The sequence below is a fragment of the Cnephaeus nilssonii genome, assembly GCF_951640355.1.
Source record: "Cnephaeus nilssonii genome assembly, chromosome: 18".
In the NCBI taxonomy this organism is placed as follows: Eukaryota; Metazoa; Chordata; class Mammalia; order Chiroptera; family Vespertilionidae; genus Cnephaeus; species Cnephaeus nilssonii.
The window spans coordinates 2208930-2231933 of record NC_137089.1 but is presented as its reverse complement, the minus strand read 5'-3'; the positions used below and the strand labels follow the sequence as shown (position 1 = coordinate 2231933).

Genomic DNA, 23004 nt, shown 5'->3' with positions numbered 1-23004 from the left:
AGCTCAGTGCTGGTCCCGCTCCACGGACAGAGGCGCAGGGACAGAAACGCCTGAAGAGGTTCCGTGGTGGAGTCGGGAGTCGGACTCCTGGGCGTGAGGAGTACCAACATTCAAACTCAGGAATATCTGACCAAGTCCAAGTCTCTTCCTACGGAGCTACAGACATTTCTTCTCCCGCACACACTATGGTGGACGTGGATATGTCACCTTCGCTCTCAACGCCATTTACGCCATTATTTTTTTTAAATATATTTTTATTGACTTCAGAGAGGAGGGGAGAGGGAGAGAGAGATAAACATCAATGATGAGAGAGAATCATCGATCGGCTGCCTCCTACACACCCCACACTGGGGATCAATCCTGCAACCCGAGCATGTGCCCTGACCGGGAATCGAACCGTGACCTCCTGGGTCATAGGCCAATGATTAACCACTGAGCCACACAGCCGGGCCATCTACGCCATTAAAGTCACCGTCAGCTCATCCTGGGGTGCACAGAAGGCATCGCGTGGATCCGGTGCACAGCCAACACTCAGAGGCACCCCCGCCCCCAGCCTGCTCCCTGCGCTCCCTCACCTGATCCGGGCGATGGAGAGGCTGTACAGCTGGATGTGCTGGATGATCTCATCCAGCAGCCGGTCAGTCATGGTGTCAAAGTCCGCAAACGTGTCCATCTGGAAGAGGAGAGGACACAGGTGGGCGGGGCCAGCAAGGCCGGGCTCCTCCATCCACACCGTGGTGCATGCTGGGAGCGGGCCTCAGCCTGATGCTGGGGTCACAGACTGGAACTCCACATCGAGGGTTCACAGATTGGGACCCCAGTGAAGAGACTTGGGGATACCAGAGCCTCCTCAGTTAGGGGCTGACAGACAGGAGGAGGAAGGGACGAGGTGGAGAGCAGCACACTGCAGTCCCCTGGGATCGCTGTCCCGTGTGACAGAGGAGGAAGTACATGCCGAGAAGTCACACAGACATCAGGGACAGGGACAGCCCCCAGGGCGGACCCAGAGACGCTCAAGGCATGGATGCTCTGAGCTGTCACCCACCCTGATGCCCAGAGGGTCAGAAGGCCCCAGGCACCTGACTCCCATGCCCCCACTTCTTCTCTCCTTGCCCTCCCAAAGGAGAAGTGAGCCCTTTCTCTCGGAGCATAAGCGCCTGCCCGTGTTCTTCGGCAAAGCCCCCTCTTATCTGCGCGTCCACAAACTGTCTGGTGACTTTCAGGGGCTCATGTGAGGCCTGACCCGGGGACCCCCGCTCTGAGGTTTGTGTCCTCATACCTGGTTCTTCTCAGACATCAGGAAGTCCAGTTTGCCTCCAGGGAGCCCCAGTTCTATGAAGGTCTTTACCAGCCGGAGGTCTGCACTGTTCCCTAAAACGAAGGAAAAACCCACCCAAAGTTAGTAACACGAAAGCGGACACACAGGGACTTAGCTCTCCTTCTCCTTCCATTCCCACATGCACCTTGGTGTTTTGTTGAGCAGATGACATAAACAACAGAAACAAGTCCAATCCCCCACCCCTGCCCCCTGCCCAAACACACACACAGGGTCAGGGCCTTTCGGAAGTCCCCTCCATGGAATTCCTCCCTGCCCCATAGACACATGGCTGTGGACATTCCCCACAGGACCAGCAGGAGGCGCACTGCCTCCCCTTCTTCCACAGCCAGTTCTGTTTACTCAGGGCTTTCTGCGAGTGACACCACTCAACGGCTGACATGACACAACGTGCCATCTACAAGTCCCCTCTTCAGTGTCTTATTTAATACAAAGCTTGTCTAGTTCTGCCCCTGCCAGGTAGTCAGCGAGGCCCCCAAGTGGGCCAGGCAGGGCATAGTTATCTACACTAGAGTAGCAGTCGCCTTTGGAGACCATCATGAAGGTGTAAGGGCTGTGGACGCCACCTGCTCCATAGGGACTGTCGGGGGCAGGGATGAGACCGCTGCTGATCATGGAGGAGCAAAGAACATACTCCATTCCTTCCTTCACTTCATTTCCCCATTCCTTCCTTCATCCCATTACTCCATTCCTTCCTTCCACTTATCCATTCCTTCCTTCATTCCATTTATCCATTCATTTACTCTATTCATTCATTCATTCCATTTATCCATTACTTCCTTCATCCCATTTATCCATTCATTTCCCCATTCCTTCCTTCACTCCATTTCTTCCTTCCTTCCTTCCTTCCTTCCTTCCTTCCTTCCTTCCTTCCTTCCTTCCACTTATCCATTCCTTCCTCATCCCATTTATCCATTCATTTACTCCATTCATTCATTCATTCATTCATTCCATTTATCCATTCCTGCCTTCATTCCATTTACCCACTCATTCCTTCCTCCCATTCACTCATTCATTCTTGTACTTCATTTTCCCACAAGTCTGCCTGCCAAACAGCTTCCTCTGGAACTCACCGTCCAGGCCATGGACACAGACTACCAGGTGAATCCCGTCCTGCAGGCTCTCCTCCTCTTCCTCTGGTGGGAAATACGGCATGTCAGAAGCTAGTACCGATAAGTCACTGTACAGAAATCCATCAATCTTCAGGTCTTTTTTAAATTTCTCTTTGGCCTGATAGAAACTGGAGAATACACTAATTAATCGCACGCCACACCCTGCATGGCCCGTTGAGCGGGGGATGAGTTGACTGGGATGCAGGAGTGATGACCATCTACAGGGAGGAATTTGCCGAGTGGCAGAGCTGGATGTGCGGCCTCCGGGGATGCCAGGGAGGGGAGCTTTGTTTGAACAAGGAGCAGGAAAGCGCCCGGGAAAACCAAAGGCTGCGTGGTTTGGGTTCTGCACGTTCCATGCGGTCCCTGCACTGAGCAGAACGTGAAGGTTCCGCCCAGCTCCAAGCGGCCACACAATCTTTACAAAGACCCCCCAGAGTGACCTCGCCCACAGGCCTTCTGAACCTCGCCCACAAGGGCTCCAAGGCTGGGCTCCCCCCTCCTCCACCATCTGGGCCCCAGGCTCCGAACAAACACATTTCCTACAATTCCCTGCAGGAGTGCCGGTGCTTGGTCTCCGTGCCTTTGCGCACTCGGGTCTGTCTGTCTGCAATGCCCCTCCCCCTGGTTATTGTGTCCTCTGCGTGGTTATCTGACAACGTGGTGGTTAGGAGCGCGGACTCAGGAGCCACACTGCCAAGGTCAGATCTCGGCTTTGACGTTCACGGGCTGTGGGCCAATCACTTAACCCCTTTGCATTCCAGTTCCTCCTGTGTACAAGGGGATTGACATCACTATCTAATTAGTAAAGTTGGCTTGTGTATGACGTGATATGATCTTTGCAAAATGCTTAGAACACACTTGAAACGGATTAATAAATGTCTCTATTACTAGCCATATCATCATCATCATCATCATCATCACCACCATCACCACCATCACCACCATCACCACCATCACCACCAGCTGAGGTATCACCTTCAAAAAGCTTCTCCTGGCCACCATCTCTATTCATGCTCAGCGTCCCCAGCCCGGGTAGGTCCTGTCCCCACCCTGGCTCAGTGACGTACCCACAAACCATCCCATTTACCCAGCTGCCCTTGGTTCATTCTCTCACTTCCCTGCCCCTCTGTGACACCACAAGCATAATCACAGCCAGGGCTACCCTGGCCATGGCCTGGAGAGCGCGCCTGCCGTGTGTGTGTTAAATTGATGACGTGGGCTCATAATAGACATTTAATATCTTTATAAAACAGCGATCCAAAGTCTACCTGCCTGTGCAATTTCTTTTGGAAATATCATGAGTAGGTAACTCCTCAGCATTTTACAACAGAAAGATGTTTTGATACTGAACACAGTTTGTAGATGAGGCAGCCACGGGGATACAAACCCCACACACGGATGAGGGATGGATTTGGACGTTGCAACAGAAATGACCAACTCAGGAACTGCACAAAAGGGGCCCGAAGGGTTAAAGGACCGCCCGTTCAAAATATGCAAATGTAGAGGTGCGATGGCCATCATGAGAGAGGTGGCTACCACAATAAACAGTGAAAAGGACACTAAGATGCCCATTTCTTCAGGATTTTGTGAATAAATCATAGTACATCCATACAACCGAGTGTGGTTTAAACATTAAATGCTCACGCAAAAATAGATGTATCAGCATAGATTGTTTCCAGTATATTAGGCTGAAGAGCCTTAATTCGTAAAGAATTATCCTGTTTGGTTTTTGTTTTGTTTTTTTGCATAAAATAATATGTAGATATAGATGCAGATAGAAAAGGTGTCGAGGAACTTACCTAGGGGCTATATGTGAGCAATGGATACTTTCTACTCCTTTACACCATTCTAGTTTCTGATGTGCAGGGTATGAATAGATGACGTTATTTAGATGAGAAAATGACTGAGATCTCTATTGGGAAGAGGACGCAGGAGACTGAGAAGCAGACGGGAGTATCTAGGAGACGGTGTGGGGCAGGGGAGACACTGGCCGGCTCACCTGAACATCCTCTCGCCGACGCCTTCCTCCAGCGCGCTCGGATGGGTAGGAACAGCCTCGAAGGACCCCAGAGGCTGGTGTGTGATGGGGAGAGGGGGCTGTCTGGAAGAGAAGCCAGCCCTGGCAGGGGTCTCCTTGGGCACCGACGAGAACGGGAGACACGTGGCAGTGCAGGACACAGACAAGTTGACGACCTCCACAGCTTTCAGGCTGTCGGGCGAGAAGGCCTCTGCGGGGGTCAGGGGGGACCCCATGGCCGAAGTGCCCGCCCTGGGCTCCTGGGGTCCCAGGACTTGGGAGTGAATGGAGTGAGTCACAGCGGGGCACGCGGCGCCTGCCTGGTGTCCCCACTCCACGGTGTGAGCTCCTCTCCCAAACGCCACATCCTTAACGACGTGAGGGGAGCCCCTCCGCTGGCCTGTTGACCCCAGGTCGGCGGCATCCACAGCTGGCGGGCAACTCAGTGCAGGCACCTCGTGGTTAGGGAGGCTCGCCAGGTCCGACCTGCCGCCGTGGGACCACGCGCCACTCCCCACACCCGCGTCTGCAGGCATGCGCTTCGGGGCCTCCGTCTGCACTCCAGGAAAAGCTCTGTCCCTGGGGCTTGCCCGTGCTGAGCCACGTGGTATTTCTAGGTGAACACCTTTGGTTCCAACACCTGGAGGGTTCTCAGTCCTGCCATCCAGTCTGCGGGGTCCTGGAGGGTCAACATGAGCCACTTTATCCTGGGGGATGTCGAGGTAACCCGTGCCCTGCTGGCCAGCATCTGGAGCCACTTCAAGGGAAGGGCCACCCCCGGTGCCTTGGATACTGGACCCACCATCACTGGGTGGACGGCCGTGTCCTGGGGCTTCTGTGCTGTTGACCAGCTGGCCCGGAGTTTCAGCAGGACCCGAGCCTGGCCGCACGGCGCCCGCGTCTTCAGCAGCCTCCTCTGGGCTACTGATCTGGGGCGCCGACGCCGACTTGGTCAGCTTGGTGAGCAGGGCCAGCTCCCGCTCCTCCTCCTCAAAAGGCAGTGAGCTGATGGAGGTGAGGGACGCCTGGATCCCGCTGGGCAAGCTCAGGCTGCTTTCCGTGTGCCCGCCCTCCAGGGAGTTCCTGTGCGGGGCCTGTCTGCGGAGCAGCGGGTGTGACACTTCCCGGTCACTGGGCACCTCCAGCGCCCGGCCCCGGGCCTCGGACCAGGCCACGGAGCTCGGCTCGCTCTCAATGCCCGAATCCGAGATGAGGGAGGAAGATCTCTTGATGACCCCAGACAGCACGGACCCTTCCTCTGGCTCCTCGGGGGGAGGGTCCCTTGGGGGAGCCCTGGCCTCCGGGGGATCCCTCAGAGTGGAGCTCAGTGGCCCGCAAGGCTCCCTGGGGAAGGGCTTCAGACTCAGCAGCAGCGTCTTGGCCTCCTGGTCAGCTCCCTTCCCGGGAGTCCTTGACTCCTGGAGCGGGGTTTTCACCCATGAGACGGCAGGGTGGCGACTCCCGCCTGCCAGCGCTTTGCTTGGCAGAGTGCTGTCCAGGTCACGGTTCTCTCGGAAGCGCCCACCCCCGTGCTGGTCACTCATGGCCACCGTGGGTTCAGCTCGGCCTGGATGCTTATTGCTGGACTTGACCTCGAGGTAGGCCAGCGTCGGGCCCCAGCCATCCTCTGGGCCTGGACTCCCTCCGGGCGGGTTGTCATCTGCCAGTGGATCCATCCCAACATCAGCCCTCTGGCCAGTGCGCCCTTCACTTGCAGGCACAGCTGCTCTGTCTGGGGACTCCCCAATTGTCAGATACACCTGAGACTCAGAAAGCACGTCCTCAGGGTTTGGGGTGTACACCTCCTCCTCTGACGCCGGCCCACGAAGCACCTCTTCATCGCAGTCCATTTGGGGTAGTTTCGGGGTGGGCAGGATGAGGTTTTCCCGAAAAGATGATTTTCTGTTTACAAGAGGGTCCTCTTCTCGGTCTTTCAGACTCATTGTGGCAGGACTTGTGGCTGGAACATTGAAATTAGGGCAGACACTCAAACTCTCTCCTACAAAAAGAAAGAAAAACAGCAGCAGCACACCGTAATTTAGGAATCTGTGTTCACAGCGTCCACACGCCGGACTGTACCAGAAGGAATGAGGCTGGGCTCTGTGCCTAGTGCCTGGGAGGTCACCTCTGAATTCATAGCATTTCCCAAGCAATGGGGATGTCTTTGTTTCATGGGCCCTGATACTATGGTAACCAGGTGACTGGTGGTGAGTCCTTTGACAGTTTATGCCAAAGCGATGGCTCTGGTCGGGGCTGGGTGTACCAGGAAGGCCAACCCTGAGGTTAGCTGGGTGGGGCTTTGTGCCAGGCGACACCACGCCAGCCTCTGATGGGGGAAGGGGGGCTGAAGGGGGCTGGTCTTCTATTTTCTTTAAAAAGCTTAAATCCTCCTGATGGTTTTAGTAGATGTTAAAGGACTGTAATCACCACAGAACGTGGAGTGACCCACTGAGACACTCCCATAGAAACTGCACGGGACTCTAGGCATCCTCACCGCACCCCCCACGTGAAATGCATGCTGGGTCAGGATTGGGACGCAGATCATAGAGAAATGGGTCTCTTGCTTCCCTCGACACGTTCTTTGCGTCTTGAGAGGCTAAGCGAACTTCCCTTCCCCCGGGGGCCATCCCACAGGCCACAGCAAGTCAGACATCCTCACTGCCTATCCCCGGCATCCCTCTGCACACACTACAGTAACACGCCTACCCCCATGCTATAACCCACATGTAACATAACACGTTTACCCCTATGCTATAAGCCCATGTACTGTAACACGCCTACCCCCATGCTATAACCCACATGTACTGTAACATGCCTACCCCCATGCTGTAACCCACATGTAATATGACACGTCTACCCCATGCTATAATCCCATGTACTGTAACACGCCTACCCCCATGCTATAACCCACATGTACTGTAACACGCCTACCCCCATGCTATAACCCACATGTAATGTAACATGCCTACCCCCATGCTGTAACCCACATGTAATGTAACATGCTTACCCCCATGCTATAACCCACATGTAATGTAACACTCCTACCACCATACTGTAACCCATGGTGCATTTCTTGTTCCCACTGGAGAGAAGAGCCTGTATTTTAGGAATAGCTACACCCCCAAGGCCAGCACCATGGCTGCCACGTGGTCATAGAATCAGATTCATAAAATGAATTGAAGAGAACCGAGATGCAGCTGAACCAGGCAATGAGTCTCAGGAACTGTTTGCATTGGTTTGAAAAAATGCACCTTCAACCTCATTTAGTCCCCCATGGTGCACGCACTGTCCTACAGGCAAAGCCCTATACTTGGCCATGGCTTAGGGAGAAGGGAAGTGAGGACACGTCATAGTAGTGAGCCAGTTTCTGCTTTTATGGCTTTTAAGAAATAGTAAGGCCTGGATAGCACGGCTCAGTGGTTGAGCATCGACCTATGAGGAGGTCACAGTTGGATTCCCAGTCAGGGCACATGCCCAAGTTGCAAGCTCGACCCCCAGTAGGCGGCGTGCAGGAGGCAGCTGATCAGTGATTCTCTCTTATCACTGATGTTTCTCTCTCTCTCCCCCTTCCCTTCCTCTCTGAAATCAGTAAAATGTATTTTAAAAAAATACTGAGAAACATATGCAGCAGCGGTGGCTGGTCTCCTGCCAAAGGAAATGTGGACTCCACCGTCTTGCAGGAAGGAGATGAGTCTGCCAGGAAGGGGGCGGCGTGGGCACAGGCCCAGGCGTCTGGGCGCACGGTCTGGTCAGGCTGACCAGAGGGAGCAGGGTGAGGTTAGACGGTAGATGGACGAACTTGGATGCCGTGTGAATGTGGAGTCTGGGCTTCCTAGCACAAGCAGCAGATGATTGGAGGGTCCTTGGACAGCAGTAGAAGATTTATCAGGTTTATCCTGGACAGTTGAGACGGGACTCAGGGAGACCAGTGAGGAAGCCCGGTGCTGCCCAAAGAGCAACGTTCTGCTTTCACTTCTATGACTGAGGAAGGATGGGAGCAGCAGAGGGTCTCCCGCAGAGCGGATGTAGTCAGTCACCTCTAGAGCCGCATTTCAGTCGTCATACATGGCGCGGACACTAGGTGGCAGGGTGCACTTGAGAGCCAAATGCATCCTCCTTCCCCAGGCTGCACTGCCCTGGAAGTCGCCTGGACTTTTCAAACACGCGACAAATCTCAGCTTGCAGCCGCTCTGAAACATGCACATGCGAGCGACACAGGGACTGGCTGCCTCCTGCACGCACCCTGACCAGGCCGGGGATCGAGCCTGCAACATGCCCTTGACCAGAATGGAACCGGAACCCATCAGTCCGCGGGCTGACGTGCTATCCACTGAGCCAAACCGACTAGGGCTTAAGAAACTACTTCCCTCACCCGGTCCCATTGCCCTTGGGATGTGAACAGAGCAATGGACAGGGGCCCACCGGTAAGCGCTGCTCTTGAGTCTCCAAAACCAAGACACACCTGGCGCGGGGCAGTCCACGTATCTGTCCTCGAAGATGACGGGCAGGGTGCTGCCATCGCCGTCGATGTCCAGGCACTCGGCGGGCAGCGGGGGCATGGTGCTCAGGTACTCCGAGTTGCGCAGGTCCAGGGACAGCTGGCTGTGGGACTGCACCCTGGGGGGCACGGCCCGGGGAGCATCCCAAAGTTATAGGCTTTCCACTGGCCGCCCACCCCCTGCTCCCAGGAAGACCTTCAGGAATGTTCAGCACACTCGGGCCTCGCCGTCTGTCCGCCCCCCCTTCCCCTCCCCCGCCCCCAAGGCCCTCGTGGGACTTGTGTGGCAAAGGCCAACACGTCTTGGGGGACGCTGGTTCTGCTCGCCAGGGAACCGGAGAGGGGAGGACCCCATCTGTCACCCTCTGACTTTTCTGAGTAGGTTTAAATTTTTTCTTTAATTTTGGAGAAAGCGGAACTTAAACATTCACCAGTCCCCTCCATGAGGGAGTTCCGTCTTAAATCTTAAGCTAAAGGCATTTCACAGCCACGGCGAAGTCCCTGGCGAATTCCGAGTCTTGTCTCACATACTTGTGGTCACAGCCACACCATCTGCTTCTAACTGCTTTGTGAAGAGGAGTCGCCGCAGGCGCCTCCGGGGACCTGGGAGCCCCGTTCTGTCTGTAGAGCCATAGTGACACCCAGCACGAGGCCGCAGGGCTGGGACCCTGCCCCGCCAGCCCTGCCCCTGCGGTTCGCCTGCCTCCCCCCTGCACAGAGCACGCAGCCCGGTGGGCAGAGGCGGGAAGACCCCGCTCTCCCACGGCTGGCGGCCGAGGGCGGCGGCACTTTGAACAACACCGTCTCCAGTGCCGACTCCTAGGGCGCGGCGTGGGCAGGAGGGCTACTCACAGGTTCTCCTGGAAGGTCAGGATGGCGAGCTTGTGGTGCTCCATGTAGAAGAAGGCCTCGGAGAACCTCCGCACCTGAGGGGAGTCACGTGAACCGTTCCACTCATGGGCAGCTGTCCCCCGGCTTTTGTAAGTCATCGAGGTCCCGGGAGGTCTGCCCTAAAGGGAGGCTCTGAGCCCACCCCCGAGTTCTGGAACAACCTTTCTCTTCCCCCATGGGGCCTCTGTCACTCACAGCTCTCGCCCCAGCGTGGCTTATGGACAGAGCTGAACGCACGTTTAGGAAGCGGTTCTTACATCGCTTTCTGTCATGTTTCTATTTGGGGCTGATTTCTCCAACCAGAGTATAAGACACGTGAACACGGGGACCAAGAGTGCATGCAGACGAAACAGAGTGCGCAAAGCCAGCCACACACGGGTGTCCCCAAGCCTTTGCAGACTCAGCCACGGGGTCCTCTCGCTGTGCGTGAGGAGACGGCACATCCAAGCTCGCAGCAAAAAAACACGCCAAGAAGGATGCTTACATTTGAAAAGACTTTCCAAAACACGTGTGATACCCCTCGCAATGGACTCTGCCATCATCTGGTGGCCGAGGGAGGGGTGTCATGAAGGCAGAGCCAAGGTGTGAGAGGCCAAGTTCAAAGACATCTCAGGCCTGTGCAGGGGGTAGCAGATCCACCCCTGCCCCACCCCCCATCTACAGTCAACCCCAATTCGTATTCTGCCCAGTACACCCACTGCTGTGGACCCTCACCCGCAGGGTGTGATGCTCCTGCGTGAGGTAAGAGGTCACGTGGGAGTGCAGCGTCACCGTGTCCAGGAAATGGGTCCACAGGGCCATCAGGTGGGAGGCCAGCCAGGCGAGGTCCTTACTGATCTGCTCGGCGATCTTCTCTGGGCTGTTCAGCATCTGAGGGCAGAGCGGCGGCGGTAAAGGCCCCCTCCTCCAGGAAGCGACTGCAGCCTCCTCCCTGGTGTCTTTACTGACTTCCCGTGTGTGTGTGTGTGTGTGTGTGTGTGTGTGTGTGTGTGTGTGCTTCTTTATCATTTTCAGAGAGGAAGGAAGGAGAGAGAGATAGAAACATCAGTGAGGAGAGAGAACCATGGATGGGCTGCCTCCTGCACGCCCCACACTGAGGATGGAGGCCACAACCCCAGGCACCTGCCCTGACCAGGAATCAAACTGTGACCTCCTGGTTCATAGGTCGACGCTCACCCACTGAGCCACACTGGCTGGGCTCAGCTCTGATTTCTTTACCAAGCGAGAAACCATGTCTGCCCAGCATAACCCCAGCTGTTCAGACCGGAGGGGATGGTTCTCCCATTACCTGTAGCTCCAAGCACAGCCGATTCAGCGTTTCTTCAACAGCGAGGGACTCTGGGAAAAGAAAGGACAGCGCAGTGAAACGGACATGCCCTGGCATTCAGCCACTGCTCACTGCAGGGACGAAGCCCGGCGTCGTGTGAGCGTTAAAATCACAGAAAGGAACGCGAAGGCCGAGGACTCTCCTCCCGGCTCCGGGTGGCCAAGGGGGTGAACGTGACTTGGAGCCTGTGATGTCAGCCTCCACGAGGCCACAAGGGCTCTTGGCACAAGTTCGAAGGGACTCCCTCTTCTTCGGTGCCTTTGCAGGTACATGCGTGTGCACACACACTCACACGCATATGTGTCACACACGTGGGACACAGGTTTGCATCTCCATTGCACTGATGAATGATCAGCAGTCCCGCTAGGAGGAGCCACAGAGCCGAGAGAAGCTAAGGGACCCAGCGGGTTTCTCTTGTTGACCTTGAACCCCAGGCTAAAGACCTGGCTTCTGGTCTAGGGGCACAGGGGCCTCATTGGAGGACTTTAAACAGAACCTCAACATTCCACTCGCTGTGAGTGAGTGTGGCATGAAGCCAGGACCCTACCCTGGGCATCTCTGCAGGACCCCTGCACTCCTGGCATGGTGCGGCCACATGCTGCTCTGTGACCCTGAGCCATCGTTTGACTTCTCTGAGCTTCAGTTCCACCATCTGTCAATCAAGAGGATTCAGTTCCAATGGTATCCACACTGTCTGGTAATGGCAGGAAGCAATTCATCCCCAGAAAACCATTGTGAGGCCGCTGAGGTCTCTGTGTTCATCCATGTTAAAGGGTATATTTGCATTTATTTCTTATTATTTCTTTATGTATTTATTTCTTGTGCACTCTTGTAATTTGCAATGCCATAATTACCACCTAATTAAGACAAGGCTATAAACTGGCATTATGTTCCAACAGTGTCAGGTATATAGTAGGTGGTCAATAAATGCTCGTTGGGTGAATGAATGCATGCATGCACGCTTCTTGAGTTGCTTGCGTCTTTTCTTCCTGCACTTGCACATCTAAGATCCTCCCCTAGAGTGACGCACAGAACAGAAATACCGACCTGAGTAACCTCGTTACTCGGAGGTTTACCGAAGCGTGCGGACTTGCTCGCGCCCCAGCAGACGGAGAGAGGGCTGGGGGATGCGTGTCCCCCGGCCCGGCTCTTACCCAGCTCCACGTGTGGCAGCTCCGGGACAGCCCTCACGATGAGCAGGAAGTAGGCGCGGAGCCCCCGGTAGGCGTGCAGGAGCAGCAGGCACAGCCCCCGGTGCCACTTGTGAGCGCGCTGCATGCAGTTCTCCGAGGGCACGTAGAAGCTGCCCTGCTGGGACAGAAACCACAGCTGAGGACCGTCGCACGGCCTGGGCCTGAGGAATGTGCAAAAGGCTGAGTCTTCCCCGTCGCTGTGTGGGAACAACACCGCCGTGTGCCGAGCCTCTGGCTCACCACCTTCCCGGGAAGACCGTAACAGTAACAGTCACACTACCAACAGCAGAGGGGAGGACGCAGGTGACAGTGACGGCGGCACCGGCCTCACAGGTTTGTGACAGGTGAATGCACCAGCGCAGGCCTCTCCCTGTGCCCCAGAAGAGGCCATGCGGACAGACAGAGGGAGGCTCCTTCCCCAGGGAGATGAGGAATTTAGCAAGGCCCTCGTGGCAAGGGGGGAGTAGTGCCTCCTGCTGAGAAGGAGAAATACGCATTAGGAAGAAGTTGGGAGGTGACATAATCGGTGTTGGGCAAACATTCTGTGCACGGCTCTGAGTGTGAACACACAGGGCCGTGCGCAAACCTGGTTTCCCGTTCTGAGGTCCCTTCTGGTTTGAACCCAAGCGACACATTCCTCAGGGACTGGAATCAAAAGACATTCCCATTTCATGAACAAAAATTTCCATCTCTCGGATGTCTGTGCTCACAGGCGCTTGGGTGACCCACACCCTCCCATTCCCCCCTCCCAGTGTGTTCAGACTGGACATCAGCACGGCTGTAGAAAAGCTAACGGAGCGTGTGAGCAGGTGCGTGTTGGACTCCCCGGGTCTCTGGAGCAAGAGGAACCCACTGCTGACAAGGCATCTAGAGAGTCCTACCATCTGCTTCATCTCATTGGATCGTCAACATGCACCACATAAGGCAATTCTGATTTTCAAAATGAATAGAAATATGTAAACATCTCTGTATTACCGAGGAAACACAACTTGGAGTGCCTCATTCCCCAGAACCTAATCATTCCTTATGGATCCTTCTAGAATGTGTCCATATGCCTATGTGCACACATGGGTGCATGTGCACTTCATATGTGCAGGTGTGTCCTGAAAGCACACACACGTACCCACAATTTGGCAAACGCTCTGGGCATTTCTGTTCCTTGCTTTGATCACGTCTCATGCCTTGGAGTTCTTTCTTATCAGACCAAATAATGAATAATCCAGCCCTAGCCGGTTTGTTCTGTGGATACAGCGTCAGCCTACGGATCGAAAGGTCCTGGGTTCGATTCCAGTCAAGGGCACGTACCTCGGTTGCGGGTTCGTTCCCAGCCTAGGCCCTAGTCAGGGCGTGTGCAGGAGGCAACCAATAGATGTGTTTCTCTTACATCGATGTTTCTGTCTTTCCCTCTCTCTAAAAGAAAATCAATGGAAAAATATCCTCAGGTGAGGATTAAAATAAAATAAAATAAAAAATAAATAATACAAACTCGTATTTCCATTTCCCAGATCAAAAGACTGTGGCTCGAAGAGCCTAATGACTTATTCGCGGCCACTCTGCTCTGCCCACAGGGGAAACGCTCCCCGAGCTGAGTGCTAGCAGGGGAAGGCCTTTCTCGGTGTGCGGCCTGGGCCTCCGGAAACCGTGCCTGACAGCGGCCAGGTGCCCGGCCGGGTCTGTGCGCACTGACGGGGGCATTCATTTAGTCCCGCAGTGCCTCCGTCAGCGGTGACTCAGCAGAAATAAGAGCCGACAGCGGGTTCATAAAGCCGTCGGCTCCAGGGGGGGATGGGTCTGAGCCCCGTTTCCGGCCCTGCTCCCTGCTCACAACGGCCCCTTCTTATCGCTCCTCAGGAGCAAGTCCTCCCTCATCGGTGTTCGTCCTCACCACCCTTTGAGAGTTCAACGCTCCGTCCAGTGCGGAGGACAAGCGCACACTGTGTGGCTGAGAACCAGGCCCGGCAATCCTTGTTGCTCACTGTTTTCCTTCCTGACTCCTCAACGTGGCTTCCTTTCCTCTCTGTGTATAAGCCTGTTTTAAGCAGCGATTTTTAAAATATACTTTTCTGACTCAGCTTGCTCCCGTCACTGCAAGGTCAGTTTTATTGACTCCATTTTATGAAGCAAAGCAACAGAGTGCCCTACAGTTCAGTGGGCTTGGAATTACAGGAATAGCCTGGGGTCAGGGGGTCAAGTTCACCTCCTCCCAACCCTCACCAGCTTCAGCACCTTGGACAGGGCCTTCGCTGCCCTCCTTGGGCAAGCAAGAGTGAGAAGAAAACTTCCCATAAGCAGCACAAAGGCAGGGCCCATGAGTCTTAGGGTTATTATCAGTAGGAATTCCATGTAAACCTTCCATACGTGATGGCATTTTCTTTAGTGAATCGCTCGATTCCTACATCCCCGAGAGAGCCGGGCCGATTTAAACCTTTAAAAGCAAGACCTCACTAGTAATTAGATAAGTTGACATATTAACCCTGAATAATTCACAACCCTCCTGTGAGTTACCTTAGTGCCGATGGATGATGCATCTTGGGTAAATGCATCCGTTGTCACTATTGATCTACTTGACTACAAGTATGATTGGGAGTCCCACTGGGTTTCTCTCTATTCTCCAGCAAGGCCCAGGGCCAGTTCCATTCCATTCATCTTCATGATCCTAACTGCTCTAAACTTGGTGCTTCCTGTCTGCTAAACATGGGAGCTCCAGGAATTAATATACACTGCCCCCACCCCCTCACACACCACCCTCTGGGGGAAACGACTCTTTTTTTTTCTTTTAAAATCTCACCCAAGGATATTTTTCCATTGATCTTTAGAGAGAGTGGAAGGGAGAGGGAAAGACAGAGAAAAATATTGATGTGAGAGAAACACATCGATTTGTTTGCCTCTTGCACATGCCCCAACCAGGGCCCAGGCTGGGGAGGAGCCTGCAACTGAGGTACGTGCCCTTGACCGGAATCAAATCCAGGACCCTTTGGTCCGCAGGCCAATGCTCTATCCACTGAGCCATATTTCCTGAGCCTAGGGCAGGAAAACTATTCTTAAGTTGGAGGAGCCAGGGACACAAATACCCAGGTGCGAAATGTGGAGTCCCATTAGGAGAAGCCTTAGGATGCTAGGAGCGTGTGGTGGGATGGGCAGGGCAGGCTTCCTGGAAGAGGTGGTGCTGCAGAGCCTTCCGATGACACGCACAGGCCATTGCACAGCTGCGCCTGGGTCTGCAGACAGCGGGTCCTCAGCCAAGGCAGCCACCACTGCACAGAAAACCCTGAGCACTCCGCGTGTGAAAACGCTGAGCCCATCTGTTCAGACATGCAGTGTCAGCACTGTCGCTGCTCCTATTTCACCTCCAGGAGCTCTTTGTTAAAAGTTACTCCCCAAAAGGCGTGCGACGTTCAGCATTTCCGTGGGCCGCAGGCACGTGGCATTCTTCATATTTAATTAAGAACATTCCACTACTCACACCGATCAGGCAAATCTAGTTTTCAGAGCACCACCGAACCCCACTCTTTCCTGAAGAATGTCTTTGTTTTTGTGGTGTAATTTGAAGGAAGGCTCTGATTTAAGGAAAAGCAGCACTCTTCTCCAATTCAATCAGGTGTGCGTGTTTCAAAAAAATCACCACGTAGTGGCTACGTGTGATATTTCAAAAACATGAGGGATTGTGTGTCAGGGTCACCCTGGATTCTAACACTGCTTTGCAAATGGCAATTTTTGTGTGCACATGAGCAAAACGAGGACTCATTCCACTTCTATTACTTCTAATTGTAACTGCACTAAAGGAAATGAGAACAGTAAAAACAGGAGCAGGAAAATTAATTCCGTATTGGCCACACGCGGACCACTCTAAATACATCAACCATGAGAACAAGCGTGGGGCGAGCTCATGTTAGTGCAAATACACGCAAGAGAACAATCACTCCAGAGTTATCTAGAGCTGGGTTTGAATTTTGGTTCAAACAACTACCATTAGGAAGGATGCCTGGCCTCTCAGTCTTAGTTTGCTCACCTGTAGAATGGGTCTCCTACTTAGAAACGTTTGTGGACGTTAGAAGACTCGAAAGAGATCATGGTGCTTGCAAAAGGTGAGCACTGTGGGCAGCACATAGTCGTTGCTCAGTAAGTATCCCTCCGCCTTCTGTTTTCTGGGTGCTGGATTTCTTGCCTCCTGAGGTGTCCTATAGCCACTGAGTCTACACCCCAGAGATCCCGTTGAACCCGTTCAATGACCTGCCTCCCCAAAACACACACACACAGAGGACAGACTGAGCAACACAGCCAGGAAACTGCTTACTGGACACTGGCAACATGCCTTCCGAAAAATCGAACAGAACCAAACCAGCAAATAAAAACCATTTCTAAAATCCCCACAATAAACATAAGTCGAAATGAGCTGCACGCACGGCAGGTGATGATAAACACCCGGGTGCGCACTTACCGAGCCAACCCAACACGCGGCTGTGGGCAAATGCCATTAATAACCACCCCGCCGAACGTGAGCACCGTGGTTGCCATGGGAACCGAAGGTAATGTTACACCACTGGTGCTCTGATGGATCTCTTATTATTTCAATATTTGTAAAGTGATTTTTCAGGGTGATCGGAACTATCAAATACATTCAATTATGCAGAACACTGGAGGCAGCCAGCATGGGGCTGGGAAGATTCCGCAGGCCCTGCTCATTTTTCAGGGAAAACAGGATGTGGATCGGGAGGACAGGCTGATATTTTTGGGGAGAGGATGACAATAGTCAGTTCCCTGTTGGCTTCTAGAATCGCTAAGCCTGGAACCTGCCCCCAGCAGCTTACGTCACAGGGGTGTGCACTGACCCGCCTGTCGACACCCCAAGTATTGCTGTTACTTTACTGACCGGGGGAAGGTGAGTGGGTCGCGGACGGCTCACCGACTAGACTCCAGGACCAAGGCTAGGAAGGGGCAGAGTCCCATTTAAGTGTGGGTTTCTTTACTGCAAGGCCAGGGCAGGGAGGAACACTGTTCTGTGCAGGAACCCCGACAGTCTGAACTGCTCGGTGAACAGCTGGGCGACGTTACGGTTTGTATTTGCTCAGCCGGAGCAGTTAGGAGCCCAGATGACGCAGGGAGCGTTCCCGCTGTATTTCAGAGGAAGAAACATCCTGTTAGAGGTGCAGAATGGAGGAGGCGGGGGATGGACAGGGTGTGGCGGCGTGGGAGGTTGGTGGTGGGAACACAGGCCTCTCTCCCGCCCCCCACCTGCCGCTCTGCTCTCCCGGGGCCAGCGCAGACCTGAGACCCAGGACAGACAGGCAGGGAGCGGCCTCAGGGGCCCGGGAGCACCCGTCCGCCAGTCTGCTGACTAGACTGCACGCAGAGCCCAGCGACTTTGTGAGGATGCTGTCTCTCCTGCAAACAGAGATTTCACAGCGGAAATCGCACAGAGGCCTCCAGTGCGATCTCATCCAATCTCCCTCCATGGGACACGGAGACCCAGAGAGGGCAAGCGTCTGACTTAGGGTCACACAGCAGGTTAGTGCTGAAGCCAAGAACAGAACTCCATAATCGAAGTCCCTCAGCCAGTGTCCTGCCCACGAGACCACACTGGGGCTCCTGGAGTCACATCCGATTTAATTATGATCCAGTTTAATGATGTGGATCAACTAAAAGGAATATAATGCCAGCCCGGGGATTTCCGGAGCACTGCTATGCCAGGCTGGAAGCTCAAGGCTTTTATAAGCTTATTCATTTAATCTCAGCAACCCCACGAGGCAGGCATTCCAACCCATTTTGACAGATAAGCCGGGAGCTGGAGGGAAAATAATTCCGCAGGCAGAGCTGCGGGCTTGCGATGGGGAGGAGAGCGAGCCTCCCTCCGGCTCTCAATCTGAAGCTGTCAGAAGGGGCTGCGGACACAGGGACACGCACGGCACAGCACCCCTCCCCTCCTGAGCTGGGTCTTGCCACCAGCCCCTGTGCCAAGGCCTCTGTGAGGAGCGGTGTGGGCGGGCGCTCCTGCTCCCTGCTCCCTGGGGCTGCAGTCTGTGAGGCTGATTGCCTAAGGCACCTGCTTCTTAGGGATGTGGAGGCACAGCCCCAGGGGCGCGGGTGAGCTTCATTCTTTGCCCGCAGCCCCTGCCAGGTGCGCAGGCAGCTGTGGGCACAGCGCTGAGCCAGCAGGTTTGAACGGGCCCAGATGGACGATGCACGGAAGAGAATCAGGTCCTGAAAACCACCCATGGAGCGGCGCCCCGAGAGCAAGCTCACAGCTGCACCACAAATACGCGTTCTCTCTGACTCCGGGGGAAACCAGGGTGTCTTCTCTGACACACATCCCCCAAAATAGCCAAGAAAGAAGAATTTTTAAAAAAGGATGCCGTGTCACATGCCTGCTAGGAGTCTATTTCTGTACTGTTTTGACACGTGAACTCTGAAACCCTCTCTAAAATACAGAGTCACCCCATGTTAGGGTTGAGGAACCTGAGTTTCCACAGAGGTGAAGAACCCCCACCCCCACCCACAAGCCACCTCGTACTTAGCACGGCAGGCGCCTGAGACCAGACTTCTCTCTCTCCCGTCACCACGGCTCAGCGGTGGAGAGGTGGCCAGGTCACCTTGACCTCCTTGGATGCAACAGAATCAGGTGGGCTGAGTGAGCCACAGGGGCCCCCGCTGCCACCCACACCAGGCCTAGGGTTTCTGAAGTCTCCCAGGGCAGCCCCCTTGGCACTCCCATGCCACCTCGGGGAGCCCCACACAACATGCCCCGTGGCCCCCAGAGAACCACATCCTTCGAGGAACCAGGTCAAAGAGGTGCCACACGCAGACCGGACCCTCGGCGCCTGCCCAGGCCTGGCAGCTGGAATATGTCTGCGGGAAGTAGCAGCAAATAAAACAAGGGATGGAGGGACAGATGACAGGGAGGGACGCCCAGAGCAACGATGCTCTAAGTGGGACCTCTGAAGCAGCTGGCACTTGACTAACCGCCCCCCCTCCCTCCCCGCCCCACACACAAAGCGAAGGTTGCTGGTCTCGGAGCCACTGCCCAGCCCCTCGCTGACGTACCTCGGAGGAAGTCGGCTTGCAGTACCCAGCTCCGAAGACCAGGTTCTCCAGAGAAAGGCTGGACTGCTCCGGGCCCGCATCCGGGCCGCCCTTACCAAGCCAGGAGCCTCTTCCCGGGCGAGTAAAACTGAAGAGGAGAGAAGTGAAGAGGGAGAAAGAGGATGTAGAGAAAGATGATTCCAGCTCCTTGGGGGAACGGCTGGGGAGCCCACAAGACAAGTCCTACAGAAGGGGCGGTCCTAGTAGGATCGTGGCTGTCAGACTGTTGACGATGAAGCCCACAAGGTCAATGCCGGTTGGAGATGTTGTAATCTGTTCCATGGACAACTGTACAGACCCCGCCAGCTCGGCAAGTCAACAAGAAGACCAGCTGACGGGTGTGAAGGCGACCGTCACAGGCAGAATCGAAGGGGATTCGGAAGCCGATACAATCACTTGGATTTCTCATATTTGGGTTCATGACCACCTCCTTTACCTCTGTGATTTCCCTCCACTGACAGAGTGACAAAGTCTGCGTGTTCTCATGGCCTCTCTCTCTCCATCTCTTTTACTAATTAGCCTAACAGTCAATTGTCTTCCATTGTCAAGACTATTTTATGGGCATGTCTTCTTCCCGCAGCGAGATTCCAAGTCTCTGATGGCAAAGAGGCCCTGAGGATAACTAGCCTCAGGTGACACCATAAAGCACAGGTGCTCAGGAAGGACCCTGCAAGGTATTAATCCAAGAGACCCGCGTCTGCTTAAAACGCTGGCGGGGAAATGAAGCGAGCATCGTATTTCTGCTTCATTCATGTAGTCAGGTATTCACTGGGCTCCTGCCTCGTGCCGGGCTGTGAGTCAGGGTTAAGGTAGCAATGTGATTAAGGCATGGCCCTCATGGTAAACACACTTTGGTCTAGAGCAGCGGTTCCCAGCCTTTTCCTGGCCATGCCCCACCTAAGCACCTCTAACATCCTGATGCCCCCTGTGACATAGAATTCCTACTATTCCAAAAGTGAACTCCTATCCATGTGGAGGAAGCTGAAAAGGCCATTAACTTGGTCTAAACAAGCTTCCAAAGAACACGGCATCCATGAAAGAGAAAAATGAAAGGTTAGCTGAAGTACTGAGGAAAAAATCACTTAGAAATTGTTTAAAAAATAATATGAAGTGATATGAAAAAATAGCAAGTAAAGTTTCAAAACATATAATAGAGACCTGAAATGCATAAATATGTTACAACATATGTTTACATACTGTAGATGAGGCCCCTAGAACCATATGAAATGCAAAATTCACTGTTAATAACTCATTCTAGAATTGTCCCCCTTAAAAATCAAATTGTCTCTCCTCCCCCCCCCCCCCCCCCCAGTGAGGCGTGTGCCCCAGACTGGGAACCACTGGGCTAGAGCGAGGCAGACGGAATACGAGAGAGGTGAACTCAGGCCAGTGAGTGTACAGCAGTTTATAAGCCACACTGGGCGGAAGGATGAGGAGTGAGGGATGTCACCCAAGTAGAGTGTGGACAAGTATTAAGAGGCAGCCAGTGTGCCCAGGCGGCCAGGGTTCGACCCCAGCAGCGCCTATCAGCTCTGTGACGTGGGAGTAGGTTTATTTTTTTGTTAATCCTCACCTAAGGATATTTTTTCCATTGCTTTTTCAGAGAGAGGGAGAAGGGCTGGGAGCAAACCTGCAACCAAGGCATGTGCCCTTGACCAGGAATTGAACCTGTGACCTTTTGGTTCAAAAAAGCACAGGCTGACACTCTAACCACTGAGCCATGCCGGCCAGGGCTGCGAATAGTTTTTAAACATCCTGGGGCCTGTTTCTGGGGGTTATTGTGAGGGTTTCATGAGGCCAGACAAGTGCAGTGTTAAGTGCTATGGCTGACGAATAGCGACGACTCCATACAGGCTGGTAGCTATTGCCAGTCACACCACAAAGGTAATAAAATCTAAGGTGGTCACTATTGTGGTTCTATAGCTATTGCTGATGACACCACAAATTCAATCAAGGGTAATATATAATATACTCTTCAGGATGATTTGCTTCTAACTGAGATTTAAAGTAAGTGTCTAGCTTGCCGGGAAGGAACATTCCAGAAGAAATATAGCATATATTTGAGTAAGGAGACGCGTGGCACATTCGGGGGACAGACTACAAATTAATAACTCATTGCCCGGTTGGCGTGGCTCAGTGGTTGAGCGTCAACCTGTGAACCAGGAGGTCACAGTTCGATTCCTGGTCAGGGCACATGCCCGGGGTGCAGGCTCGATCCCCAGTGGGGGTCATGCAGGAGGCAGCCGATCCAGGATTCTCTCTCATCAGTGATGCTTCTATTTCTCTCCCCCTTCTTCTCTGAAATCAATAGAAATATATTTTTATAAAATGCCTCATTATCCTGATGGAAGTGCGTGGATCTGAATCCCTCCCCCGACACCCCATGGCCCCATGAGGGTGAAGCTGGGTCTTCCCTCTGTCTGCCTCAGGAAGGGATGGGTCTTTCCAAGCTGAGCTTTAATCTCACACCTGCTTTCCTCTGATTGGATTTGCCTGACGCCTTGGAAATGGCTTTTCTAGAAAAACCAGGGCTTGCCCTACGTGACAGGCATTTCCCATGACATCCAAGGGCTGTCATTGTTCCCAGACACTGTGAGCGAACAAACAGAAACCCTTCCTGCAGGTCTATGTTACCCCGGCCTGGAGGAGCCCGAGCCCGTGGGTTTCCATCGAGCTCCTCTCCTGCAAGTGGGGAGGCATCGGAGCCCCGCCCTGCCGGCCACTGCCCGCCGTGAGAGTCATGAAACCTCGACGGACAGGACCCGTTCCTGTTAGAGAGGAAGATTAGGAGTCTCAGGGCCGACACGTGACTTCTCAAATAGGCCCACTGAGGCAAAGCCAAGCCAGGTGTAGCAGCCAAGTCTTCGGGTCGGGTCTGTACTCTGTTATCCGACCCGGGCCTGTGCCCCCGGGGCTCCTGGTGCCCTCAGCTGCCCCGCCCACCTCTCCCTGCCCGGCAGTCCCCTCTGCGCCCCACCGGCAGCCTGGGAGGAGCATCTCTGGTCCGTGCTGACCGTCGCGGCCACCTCCGTGTCCCTCACGCCCCCTCCACGGTGGTGTGACCAGCAGTGCCCGCCCTGTGCCTCGGGCTCCCGGTGACGTACCTGATCAGGGGCTGCTGCAGGGCCACCAGGGCGGCGTGGACGGTCACCGAGATCACCGACAGGTGGAAATAGTCGAACATGACGGGCACCTGGTGGTGCAGGCCTTGGCGGGGGTGGAAGTGTAAGCCGAGCGTCCGGCTGCTGATGGCAGGGGCCCCCGCTGCGTCCCGCAGCCTGCAAGGCAAGCGAGTGGGCGAGGTGAGTGACGGCGTCATCGCTGCCTCTGTCCAGGCAGATCTGCGTGACAGCCTCGCCCCGGCCGCCCGCCGCCATGCCTCAGCCATCCCAGCCCTGCGAAGACCATCTGGTAGAAGCTGTCTTTTCCGTGACGGGCAGATGAGGAAACTGAGGCTCAGAGGAGGGGAAAGAGACATCCCGCTGTTTCCTGGCAGATCTGGGATGTGCGCTCTGCTGTGACTACCTCCAAGCCCACCGCCAAGGATGGA

The 23004-nt window shown here is 54.4% G+C and overlaps 1 protein-coding gene across 1 annotated transcript in view; it reads right to left on the bottom strand.

The window, feature by feature from the left end:
* The window catches only part of FAM135B (family with sequence similarity 135 member B), a gene marked incomplete at both ends in the record, with an annotated part of 50191 nt that overhangs the window by 4945 nt on the left and 22242 nt on the right, over positions 1-23004 (bottom strand). Inside the window, 11 exons of the mRNA XM_079795910.1 lie at positions 576-673; positions 1280-1371; positions 2410-2576; positions 4451-6467; positions 8931-9085; positions 9819-9892; positions 10572-10727; positions 11146-11195; positions 12339-12492; positions 19416-19542; positions 22559-22732. Coding sequence (XP_079652036.1) covers positions 576-673; positions 1280-1371; positions 2410-2576; positions 4451-6467; positions 8931-9085; positions 9819-9892; positions 10572-10727; positions 11146-11195; positions 12339-12492; positions 19416-19542; positions 22559-22732 — 3264 coding nt within the window. The remainder of the gene's footprint in view (positions 1-575; positions 674-1279; positions 1372-2409; positions 2577-4450; positions 6468-8930; positions 9086-9818; positions 9893-10571; positions 10728-11145; positions 11196-12338; positions 12493-19415; positions 19543-22558; positions 22733-23004) is intronic.